The sequence below is a fragment of the Pinus tabuliformis genome, chromosome Q (assembly GCF_031772625.1).
Source record: "Pinus tabuliformis cultivar Carrire ecotype Pingquan chromosome Q, CPIR1, whole genome shotgun sequence".
In the NCBI taxonomy this organism is placed as follows: domain Eukaryota; kingdom Viridiplantae; phylum Streptophyta; class Pinopsida; order Pinales; family Pinaceae; genus Pinus; species Pinus tabuliformis.
The window spans coordinates 381178361-381191098 of record NC_142296.1 but is presented as its reverse complement, the minus strand read 5'-3'; the positions used below and the strand labels follow the sequence as shown (position 1 = coordinate 381191098).

At 33.2% G+C, this 12738-nt stretch overlaps 1 protein-coding gene across 1 annotated transcript; it reads right to left on the bottom strand.

Moving 5' to 3' along the window:
* Window positions 1–9859: 9859 nt before the first annotated feature.
* LOC149219772 (beta-amylase 3, chloroplastic-like) lies at window positions 9860–12525 on the bottom strand. Its single transcript, XM_089382675.1, has 4 exons — window positions 11874–12525; window positions 11317–11527; window positions 11085–11195; window positions 9860–10951 (listed from the first exon to the last, which is right to left on the bottom strand). Exons 1-4 carry the CDS (start codon window positions 12425–12427, stop codon window positions 10130–10132), a joined length of 1698 nt encoding a protein of 565 aa, XP_089238801.1. The 5' UTR covers window positions 12428–12525; the 3' UTR covers window positions 9860–10129.
* Window positions 12526–12738: the final 213 nt, after the last annotated feature.

Genomic DNA, 12738 nt, shown 5'->3' with positions numbered 1-12738 from the left:
TCAAGCAATTTTTTTATTGAGAAATATGTTCAACAAATCAATGGCAGTTAGTTTGGGATTCCACTTGATAGCAATCTACTCACTATTTTAAATGTCCACTCGGTTGTTGCGACTTCTGATGAATGTGAAGTTACACATTGTTTGAGCTCAATTTTCTAAAATTCTGTTGCAGGAAGAAGAAATCCGTTATCATACATGTTATAAGTGGAGTTTTCCAACAAATGTACACTGCAAACTGCATATTGATTTTCACATTTGTGTGTTTTTGAAATTTGTACTTTGTGCTCGTAGAAGCGAGATATTCTATAAGATGTGTACTTCGTGCTCGTAGAAGTGAGTTGTCTGCTTAACGCTGTTTGTTTTCCAAGTTTGTTTATCAGAATGTTTCAATAGATACATGTGAATCTAATTTGGTATCTATTTATCAATAGATACATGTGAATCTAATTTGGGATGTATTTATCAGGAGATCAAAAATAGGGTTTATAGATGTATTTTTTTTAAATTTTATTTATATTGGATTTTTTTTTTGTAATGAGAATTTTTGTATTAAAAAAAAAAAAATTGCTACTGGAACATGCTGCTAAAGCAGTATATAGGAATGAAGGTTACAATTTTTGTATTAAAAAAATTGTTATTAGAACATGTTAAAAATTCTTCAATAAATGTAAAAGGAAGAGGACAAAAAAACCATATTTTTCTTGACAAAAATTAAATACATTGTTTTTTGAAAATTAAATACTGAAAAGAGTAAATATGGTGCGAAGAGTAAATATTCTATTGTATGTTTTATTCAATTGATGTTTGTGAGCAGCAATTTCCAATATTAGGCAATATTTTCCAGTGCCATTTGCTTCAGATAGGACCCTTAGAAGCATGAACAATATGGAATTTCTTTGCTGTTCAGCATAGGCTCCCTTGTTTTAGTTTTCCTTTTCTAATCTTTGAACTTGACAATAAGATACAAACCAATTATTGCATTATTCATCATTATTTCTGACTGTCATGGCAACGGAACGAATCACTGACAGAAGTCTGAATTTAGAGAAACTATCTGAACAAATCACTGAAAACAAGTCTGACCCCATAGAAGCTATGTGAAAAATAGCAAAGGCAACATTCCTCCTTCCTTGATCAAAATCCATTGCCAGTTTACCAACAGGAATAAAGGAATGCAAAGAGTGAACAATGCAGAAATATTTTTAAATGAAAACTATCAACTCACCCTTCATTGCTTTGACTAAAGGGTAGCCTATGTTTGTAAGGGGAGCTGAAACCCCATTAAGCGTGAAAGGCCACATCCCCAAATTTTCCCAACTGGTATTGATAATTCCCAACCTTTTTAGAGAAAATAAAGCATCAATTCTTTTTGTTGGGGAAAGAAGCTAGCCAATTTTCTTTTTGTTGGGGACAGAAACTACCCAATTTTTTCCCTTGTAATTTATAATTTGGATTTTTGGGTTTATATGGAGGATATATCCTAAAAATACTAAAATTGTAACACTTTCTAAACTCTTCAACACTTTCCAAACACTTCAACTTTTGGCTCTTATGGACTTGAGTATACAATTCACACAATGTTGCATGTTGTCAGCTAAGTTTGCAGGTTGATACATCATACATGTTTGGTGATCTAGTTGCAGGTTTTTTTGAGGTTTTACATCTTTTTATCCTTTTTTTTCAAAAGAAAATACTTCATTGAAAACCTTCTAAGTTCTAAGTACTTTCCTATGATCTTTGAATGGTAAATGAGGTAAACCTTGATCCTGATTCTGGAGCGTAATATAAAGAGGATCAAGAAAGTCGAACTTGTAACCTCTCAAATTTGGGAAAAGATCTCATGTCTGGTTCATCTTGAACTAACCCCTGAGGCTCTACATTCTTCTACTCATAAAGCAAGCATTCACAAATTTAGCTTTTCAGGTTTTTCAATTTTCATATCTTCATTTTTTGGTTTATCAATTTATGTTAAACTGCTCTCATTGTGTTTCATCATTTTTTTTTCTATTTGTCAGTGTGGCATGAATCTGGTAAACCTTTCCACTTGACTAAATAGAGTTTATAAATTGATGGACGTGTAATTGGTCATTCAACGTTGCCTTGGTTCATCATTTGACCTTGTGTTAGATATATAAATGTTTGAAACATTGAAATTTTAAGTGATGTATATCGATGATTGCCTTGTCATTAGAATTTTACATGGTTCAATTTTCTTTTGCTTTTAAGTTTTAACTTATCTCTTTTGTTTTTGACTTTACTTTGTTGCATAAACCTTCAGGAAATCACTCCTCTTAGATGTGCCATCACTTACTTTAATGGGAATACCTTTTTATTTTTATGAAAGGCTACCTATTTATTGTGCTTGAACTATTTGACACCTTTGCTGACCTATTCATATTGGTAATTCCACTAAGTTCACAAGACAATAAGGAGGGGTGGTTTTCTTGTACTTTGTTGACACCAGTTAAATTTCATTTTGTCTATATGCTCTCCAGAATTGATCTGCAACATGTTTTCATAACTTTATTTACCATGTTTGTTGTACCATCGATTTGCAAATGGGAAAAAATGTACCAATCACTTTGAAAATAAATATACTTATCACTTGTAATTGTTTTGTGCACTCCATGCAAATGCACACTATCCTTGACCGAAGAAAATGAGTCATTACCTGTATGTTTTGAGATCGTTCCAATATAAAATTTTCGAAGATTTCCAACAAACATTTGTCTCCTATTTAAATGGGTGGTTGAAATTATTTTATGCAACACTCCCCTTTAATTACAAAAAAAATAATTTAAACTAAGATATTTTCTGGTCCGAGTCTACGCTATGCTTACAATTTAATTTTTATTGACATCAGTTGGATTTCCTTTTCTTTTCTTCATTGCTTTAGCTTTGTCTTTTTGTTGTAAGCTTCATATTTCAGTGTCTTTATTGGCTGGTGCAACTGTTCGATTGTTCCAAGTTGTCCATGCATGTCCTCTATTTCTTCAAAAATTGGCTTGTATGTAAACGACTACCACATGTCACCTTCCATAGCTTGCTCTTCATCAATTTGTTCGAAAACAAATCATAAAAATATTTTGTCTCTCAAGGACACTATTGCATGGAAATTTCATTAACATTTTTATTTTCTACAACATCCATGTTGCCTTCAACATTCATTGTTGCAACTTCTATGAAAACATCATTAACACGTTTTTCAAGCCATGTTTCAAGAAGTTTTAGTTTGAGAGATTCTCAATGAATACATCAACCTCTTTTTCAATGAAGATAAGTTATTGTAGCATATGTCGCTAATCAATGCCAACAGCATGTCCGTGTTTATTTCAAAATGATTTAATGTATCTAACATCATCTACAGATAACCCATCGCTCATAGCAAACCATAGCAGCTAGATTCTTTTAATGTCTTCAAAAAAACCAATGGATGCAACTTTGCAAGAGCAAAATGGCATTGCCACAGTAATATAAATCATAGCAGAGATTTTCATTCATATATATATATATATATATATATATATATATATATATATATATATATATATATATATATGAGTATGTACTATAGAGATTTATTTATCTCAATGATAACTTGAGATTCTTCCAGTTATGACAAAAGAGTAAAATATTTAAAATAGAGCATGGACTATAGAAAGTAATATAAATCATAGCAGAGATCTTCATTCATATATATATATATATATATATATATATATATATATATATATATATATATATATATAACGAGTATGTACTATAGAGATTTATTTATCTCAATGATAACTTGAGATTCTTCCAGTTATGACAAAAGAGTAAAATATTTAAAATAGAACATGGACTATAGAAATTTATCTGAATGATAACTTGAGATTCTTATCACACGCTGCATACGATTTCAGTGTATGTAAATGAAAAATTAATAGATCAATTTAATCTTAATTTTGATGGATTTGATTACCTATTCTTCCCCACTCTATGCTATTCGTCCCCACTCTATGCCTTACGGCGTTTCCTTTGCAGCATAAGGTGCAAATGCTAGTATTAGTCCCTTGGGTTTAATATTATTCCCTTGGGTTCATAATCCCTTGGGTTTATTATTCCCTTAGGTTTATAACATCAATCATGGTCAACCATTGTAAATCATAGCGAACCATGGTCAACGATGGTTGAATGGTGCATTGTGACAAGGATTGTCTCACCATGAAAATAAAACATGTTTATTTTAGTGTTTCTAATCTTTATATTAGGGTTTACCAATGTTGGGTTTATAATATTAGTCTCTTGGGTTTAATATTAGTGCCTTGGGTTCACAATCCCTTGGAGGTTTAGTATTAATCCCTTGGGTTTATTATTAACTTGGGTTTATAATATCAATCATTGTTAGTTTTATTAATCTCTTGTGTTTGTAATATCGATCCCTTGCGCTTCATGATTCCTTAGGTTTTTAATATTTATCCCTTGGGTTCACTAATTTCTTGGGTTTATAATATTAAATGGTTGGGTTTATTAGTTCCTTGGGTTTATAATATTTATAATCCCTTTGGGTTATTATCCCTTGAGTTTAAAATATTAATTATTAGGCTTTATTAATTCAACCATGTTTATTTTAGTATTTTAAATATTTATCTTAGGGTTTTGATCCCTTGAGATTTTAGTATTAATCCCCTGGGTAATAATAATATAATAATATTATTATAAAATAACATAATAAATATATTATATTATAATAATAATAATAATACAATACAATATAATTGTTGTTATTATTATTATTATTATAATGTTATTCGTTATTATTATTAATTAATAATATTAATATTATTATGAGTTAATAATATTAATATGATAACCATAAATATATAAAAATATGGTTGTTATGATGAGTAATAATAGTAATAATAGTAATAATAATAATAATAATAATAATAATAATAATAATAATTATTATTATTATTATTATTATTATTATTATATAATAACAATTATATTATTATAATAATATAATGATAATATAATATTATTATTAATAATGTTATTGTGTTTGAATTCAAGTTTCTGTGATGCATAACTTGTTAATTCATGAAAATTTTTGGAAAAAATCTCATAGAAAGTATTAGGTCGACGCGTTTCGAACCAGTGAGTGTGGTTCATCTTCAGGACAAGATGAAGGGACAAATCTTGGAGGAAGGTTAAATAAGAAGGTAGGTCAACCTAATGGTTAGAGGAAAATGACTACATTTGACCCGGGAGGGAAATAATATTATGAACCAACCAAACGGCTATATACTCTAGGTTGCTTAAATAATTAATAATTAATGATTATTTAATATATTGGTTAACTTATTCATTCTTTATTTATTAATGTATTTATTTATTTTAAAAAATGAGTAAAATAAACTAAAATGAAAATATATAAACAACTAACTAAATAAAATGTAAAATAAATAAATAATAAAAAGGATAAACAAATAAAAACCACAAGTGAGGGAATTAAAAAAGAAAAAAGAAAAAAAAGGGATAAATAATACAATGAAAATTATTTAAAATATAAAAAAGAGGGTCTTCTAAAAATTACATATATATATGGTTAATAGTAATAAATGAAATTGATCAAAATTACTTAAAAGCAATAAAAATAATTAAAAAGAGGGGGAATCTGGTTAAAAAAAAGGGGGGGGGGGGGGGGAGAAAGACTAAGAGGAGAGGGTGGGAATCCAATAGCTACTAATTTTCCAGCCATCATCCCTATTAATGTTATTAGAGGACTGCTCAATTTCAATGGCTTCCCTAAACTTGCGGTGATGAAATTGAGAAATTCTTGCGATGACCTTGGCCTCCTCAATGCATATGTGATGCTTAGTCTTCACTGCATGTTCGCTAAAGCCGAGGATTTGGTCCTCCCATGTTTGATATCAGCAGCATGTTCTTTAATCCTTTGGTTAATAGACCGACCTGTTTCTCCGATGTATGAGGTCCCACATGAACATGGGATGACATAAACACCCTTTAAATCCATAGGGTTCTCCTGGTCTTTAACAGACTTTCAGGAGTTTCTAATGGTGTTGAGGGGTCTAAAGGTTGAAGGAACATTATGTTTCTTCAGGATTCTCGTAATCTTGTCTGTCGTCCCTTGGATGAAGGGGAGGTGAACCCCTGAATGTCGATCAAATGTGTGAGTCTTAACCTTAGGACCCTTACCAGCTTTGAGGAAAGCTTTAATACCTTGCTACCTACTATAACCATTATGGACAAAAACATTAAGGAGATGGGATTTTTCTTTAGAAAGGTGGTCTTTATCAGAAATCCTTAAAGCCCAGGTGGCTAACGTGCTGAGAACACCTATCTTTTGAGCAGGAAAGTGATGGGAACTTGCATGAAGATACTGCTCAGTATGAGTATTTTTTCGATACACCTGATGGGAGAAAGAACCATTAGCCTTCCTAGAAATGAGGACATTGAGGAAAGGAAGGCAACCATCAACTTCTCATTCCATAGTAAATTTTATGGAGCTAGATTGATTATTAAGATGCTCAAAAAAACTATCAAACTTGTCAGGCCCGTGTTTCCAAATGGAGCAGGTATCATCAACAAATATTTTCCAAAGTTTGGGTTTAAAAGCAGCTGAGGATAAGGCTTTGGATTCAAAGTCTTCCATGAACATGTTTGCAATGATAGGGGACAGCAGGGAACCCATATCCACCCATCAGGTGTATCGAAAAAAGAATCATACTGAGAAAAATCTTCATGCAAGTTACCATCACTTTCCTGCTCAGAAGATAGGTGTTCTCAGCACGTTAGCCACCCGGGCTTTAAGGATTTCTGATAAAGACCACTTTTCTAAAGAAAAATCCCATCTCCTTAATGTTTTTGTCTAGAATGGTTATAGTAGGCAACAAGGTGTTAAAGCTTTCCTCAAAGCCGGTAAGGGTCCTAAGGTTAAGACTGACACATTTGATCGACATTCAGGGGTTCACCTCCCCTTCATCCAAGGGACGACAGACAAGATTGCGAGAATCTTGAAGAAACATAATGTTCCCTCAACCTTTAGACCCCTCAACACCATTAGAAGCTCCCTAAAGTCTGTTAAAGACCAGGTGAACCCTATGGATTTAAAAGGTATTTATGTCATCCCATGTTCATGTGGGACCTCATACATCGAAGAAACATGTTAGTCTATTAACCAAAGGATTAAAGAACATGCTACTGATATCAAACATGGGAGGACCAAATCCTCGGCTTTAGTGGAACATGCAGTGAAGACCAAGCATCACATATGCATTGAGGAGGCCAAGGCCATCGCAAGAGTTTCTCAATTTCATCACCGCAAGTTTAGGGAAGCCATTGAAATTAAGCGATCCTCTAATAACATTAATAGGGATGACGGCCAGAAAATTAGTAGTTGTTGGATTCCCGCCCTCTCCTCTTAGTCTTTCTCTTTTTTTTTAACCGGATTGCCCCTCTTTCTATTTATTTTTATTGTTTTTAAGTAATTTTGATCAATTTCATTCATTACTATTAACCATATCTGTGTGTGTATACATATATACATATATACATACATATATATATATATATATATATATATATATATAGAAGACCCTCTTTTTTATATTTTAAATAATTTTCATTGTATTATTCATCCCTTTTTTTTCTTTTTCTTTCTTTTTTTTTCTCTCTTTTTTTTTTTTTTTTAACTCCCTGACTTGTGATTTTTATTTGTTTATCGTTTTAATTAATTATTTATTTTACATTTTAGTTAGTTAGTATTTTATATATTTTCATTTTAGTTTATTTTACTCATGTTTTTAAAATAAATAAATACATTAATAAATAAAGAATGAATAAGTTAACCAATATATTAAATAATTATTAATTATTAATTATTTAAGCAACCTAGAGTATATAGCCATTTGGTTGGTTCATAATATTATTTCCCTCCTGGGTCAAATGTAGTCGTTTTTCTCTAACCATTAGGTTGACCTACCTTCTTATTTAACCTTCCTCCAAGATCTGTCCCTTCATCTTGTCCTGAAGATGAACCACACTAGCTCGTTCGAAACACGTCGACCTAATACTTTCTATGTGATTTTTTTCGGAAAATTTCCATGAATTAACAATCTTATTATAATTAATATTATTTTATAGTATTAATATAATAATCATAAATATAGAAGAATATGATTATTATTATTTATATAGTTATTAATAATCATAAATAATTAATCTTTAAAACAATATATATTCTTATATATTGTCTTATCACAATTATAATTATTATTGGACCATAGTTGTTATTATGAGCTAATATTATTATTATAATAATATAATAATAATTATATTATTGTCTTATTATAATAATATAATGATAATCTATATTATTATTATACTATTATTATTATTATATTAATATAATAATCATATAATAATATATATAAATATATAAGAATATAATTGTTATTATTTATATAATTATTAATAATCACATAATAATTACTAATGTTGTTGATATAAGCCTATCTGCCTATATCAATTACATTTTCCAATGTAATTGTATATATGTTTCATATAAACAGCATATATCAACCACATTGATAAAATATAGATGTACTAATTTTAACTATATAAAATGATTATTTATTAATTTAATTATATTTACTTATACAACATACCATTATCTATCTTTTAATATTTTTAAAATAAGAATACTGCTATTCACACCACCCTTTCATCACTTAAACATTCACATTTACCAGCTTTCCAGCTTAGGGAGTATGGTTTGTTACGTTGATGTTCACAATATTTATTATTTATTTTTTCGTACAATGTGGCGTTTATTGCATCCCTGTTCAATTTGTAGGATGCTACACTCTAAATATAATCTTCCACTGCAACTGTTTGCGTTCTCATAAAATTCTTCGTACAATTCTTGTTTACAACCACAGGGATGCTCGCTATTTTCATTTTCCTAGAACCCCGTTCAATGTCCAAGGTGCTCCAATCCACGTCTATTCTCCGACTGCGAAGAGACTGACTTGTGTACTTCAATATTTAACATGCTACAGCCTAAATCTGTTCTTGTACTCCCAGGGGTCTCCGCTTGTCTATTATAACCTTTCACCAAGAATAAGAGTGAATATAAAGAGCAATATTGTATTTCGGGATCATGACTTGGATTCTTTGTAGAAGCCTGCTGCACGATCTCTCCAGCAAATTAGAAATGATAGCCCATCTCTAATCTCACTTTAAAAGTTCAATAAGTACTGAGAATAAAAATAAATACAATTTACATAGTAATTTTGGGATTCTGAAATATTTTCAGCTTTTTGGGATTGTTAGTTTGTTCTAATTGATTTTTTTTTATACATTCTATTTATTTCACTTTTCTAGGTCGATGTTTTCAACATGCAACTAAAGTTTCATTAGGATAAGTTTCGTCAAAATATTTTTTATTCTGAAAATGAACCTTAACTTCGATCTAAAAAATAAAATGAATGAGATGGATGCAGAAAATCTACTACAATTCTGAAATCTGAAATATTTTGAAGATAAGAATCCTGAATTTCACTCTATGAATATTGGAGAACATGCGATCAGTTTTAATAGTTTGACTTCAAGCCTATATGTCATATTTTAACAGTATTTCGGAATCTGAATCAAATTGAGTTAAACACTATTCACATCACAGAATCAATAAAATCAATATTTTAATGAGTACGTACAGCTTAATTCACTGAGGGTTTGCTCTTCCGATATCTCAATACAAATGGCGTACAAAAATGATACAGTTAAATAATTTTGAGCACTTTGTATGACGTGGTTAATTACAATACACAGAACAGAACCTCTGCAGCTCTTAGCCGAACAGTCCGATCTGAGTTCCAATTCTATCTCTTGTTAAATATTTACATCCTCCCGAAGCACGATGGGCTTACCACGGGCTCTAATGGCCGCGACTGTTAGGAGAGGTTGAATGATTTATGGACTAAGGTATTGTGTAGAGACAAAAAGAAATCGGACCGAATCACTCGCATATGATACATAAACTCTTCGTTATCATCATGTATGTCGACATAGTCAAGAGTTATTAAACATAGATTTGAGAACAAGTATGTTTGTTGAATTTCTAACAATGCATAAGAGCTGCAGCCTCATCCCTGCAATTTGCATCTGCATTGAATCTGAGCTCAGTTTGACAACCATCATCTTCTCCGCGCCTCAATGTTCGTCCCTCGCTCATATTCCTTACAAACCACACGAAACGATGCCAGTTATCGCTCTGAAACATTTGCTGGTTCATCCTCAGATACGTGAAAGCACACATGGCGGGCTTGTTATTATTAGCATCCTGAACATGATTAATACCATGCAGATTTAGATTTGAATTGTACAATATTTGGGCGTATGAGCTTTCATCGAACCTCTGTAATGCATTCTCCCCGGAAAGCGGGACGCCTGTTTTCCTGGCAGTCAATGTAACCTGTGTGAGAAGGCCCTCTGGACTGCACCGTGCATGCTGAGGCTGCTCCTCATCTTTCATCTCAAAGCAGGTGAAGTTCAGAACAACTCCGTGTTTCTTAAACAGATGAGCAATGGGAAGATACCCATCTGTTTTTCTGGTGTTATAGTATCCTGCTGTGAGCTCTGCAGCGTGAGATCTTGTGTCATAGTGCCAGTGGATCCCTGCAACTTTACCAGATAATTTGGCACCGGTTCCCCTGAAAACGTCCTCTGCGGCACTTAGAATTCTCTCGCCATGAGCAAGTAGCATTTCGGAATACCAACTCAAGAAGAATCTGCCATAGTTGGTGTCCCATGTTCCTTCCCTTCGAAAGAAGCCAGTGTCTTCCGGAAACTGGTTATAATTCCCTGAATCGAGAGGGCAGTCTCGGCCCCAGTCTCCCTTCCCAACGGCCTCTGCACAGGCTTTTAGGGATGCCCTCATATACTGTACAAAAATTTGATCCAAAACATTTAGGTCTTTACGGTACTAAGGAGGTCATAAATAAAAATATTGGACTAAATTATTTCTATCACGGGTTTGGAATTTCCATTGTTCAGGAAAACAAAAGGTAATTTACCTTGTCATAGCACTGAAACTCGCCAATCCCAGGGAAGCGCCAGGTACCATTGCTTTCAGGATATGAAGGATACCTTAGCTCTCCACAAGGTCCCATTCCAACTTGGATTTCCTGCATGTATGTCAAACTTGCATTCTCAGGAAGGAAACAAAAACACCTAGTCGGAACAATCGCAGACTTGAATTGGAAATCTATGCTTCAATTAAATGGAGAGAGAATTAGATGGGCATACCACTATGACTTTTCCGAGCATATCTCTGAACTCATCTCTGAAACTTCTCATATAGTCTGCATACACTTGAATCGGCGTTCTTCCTTTAAGCAGAGGTAGGGTGTCGCACCCCAACGAGATATATTCTTTGTTTCTCCTTCCAGCCTTGTCAGTGTATACCAAATCTGGATTTCTTTCGACTTCTTCCAGAACCCAGTGAGGTAAGGGAATGCTACGTCCATGAGAGAGCAAACAGCAATATTAGTTAGAACATAGAAGGCCTTGAAAACTTTGAGGTACATCATCAATCCTAGACCGTCATGCCCCAGACATATCAAATTCCTCAAAACCAGTGCCAACGTTTTGGTACCGGCCTCTATATCGTTAAACTGTAGTGGGTTCTAAAACATTGATGTTGGCAGTTTGAGAAATTTGGCATCTTGGCAAATGACACATCTGGGCATATGTAACTAGCACCTAATTGAACCTATTATCCCTCCCTGTTTCACAATCCTATATAAAAAAAATTATGGACATTTAAGGTTAAATGTTTAGAAAGATTAATAGAATATGCTCACTTGCAGGAGTCTTCAACATTTCCTCCACATTGGTGGAAAGACAATACAGCCTGAAGCTTCAACCCATGCTTGCTAACCATGTCAACAAGATCGTTATATCCAGACCAATTGTAGTTACAAGGACCATCTTTCTCCACCAAACCCCACCACACGTCCACCATTACGCCTTTCACTCCTGCGCTTTTCAACGCCATAAGGCTAGCGTTGATGGCGCGTTTTCGTTTCAAGGTTCCATTAGCGTTCACCGTATCCAGTGGCAGCATCACAAAAACCGGCACTCCTTTCGGACCCAGTACTTCACTAATCGCAGGGTTTTCGTGCATCAACACTTCATCGACAACAGTATGGGATTGCACATTGTAGGCTTCACACAACACCCGCAGGCGCCGTGCAAATCTCAATCGCGATTTCAGATAATTCACTCTACAAATTTCTTTCCTATAGTTTTTTGGGGATATCTTCAGGCAGCATAGTTGATCTGATGCAAAGTGCTCAGACCTACCAGCGATGGTATTGCAGGAATTGGAAGAACACATAAAAGTCATACTCGACATTTTGAACAGAGGTATGAGCAGTTTAAGAGAGCAAATTCTGGGAAATTCTCAAAACTTATTTTCCTAAGGATGCTGAAGTGAAGTTGTGACTTGCAGCTTGCATGAGGTGCAGTGATATAGAAGGCAAGCTGCATCTACTGAGCTTTCATAGCAGCTCAGCATGTGGAAAAACCGAGAGTGTGGGCTCCCAGCTAAATCTGTAAATGCCAAAGTAGACATTAAAGCGAGCGAAAATCCAAGGGTGTGGGCTCCCAGCTAAATCTGTAAATGCCAAAGTAGACATTAAAGCGAGCGAAAATCCAAGGGTGTGG

Bases quoted from the DNA above. Each gene is read 5' to 3' on its own strand.
- LOC149219772 (XM_089382675.1), bottom strand. From the start codon at position 12,427: ATGTCGAGTATGACTTTTATGTGTTCTTCCAATTCCTGCAATACCATC. The intron at 11,528-11,873 runs GTGAGCATATTC...TCATGGACGTAG, and splicing joins AATGTTGAAGACTCCTGCAA to CATTCCCTTACCTCACTGGG. The intron at 10,952-11,084 runs GTAAATTACCTT...ATTTTTGTACAG, and splicing joins AGTTTCAGTGCTATGACAAG to TATATGAGGGCATCCCTAAA.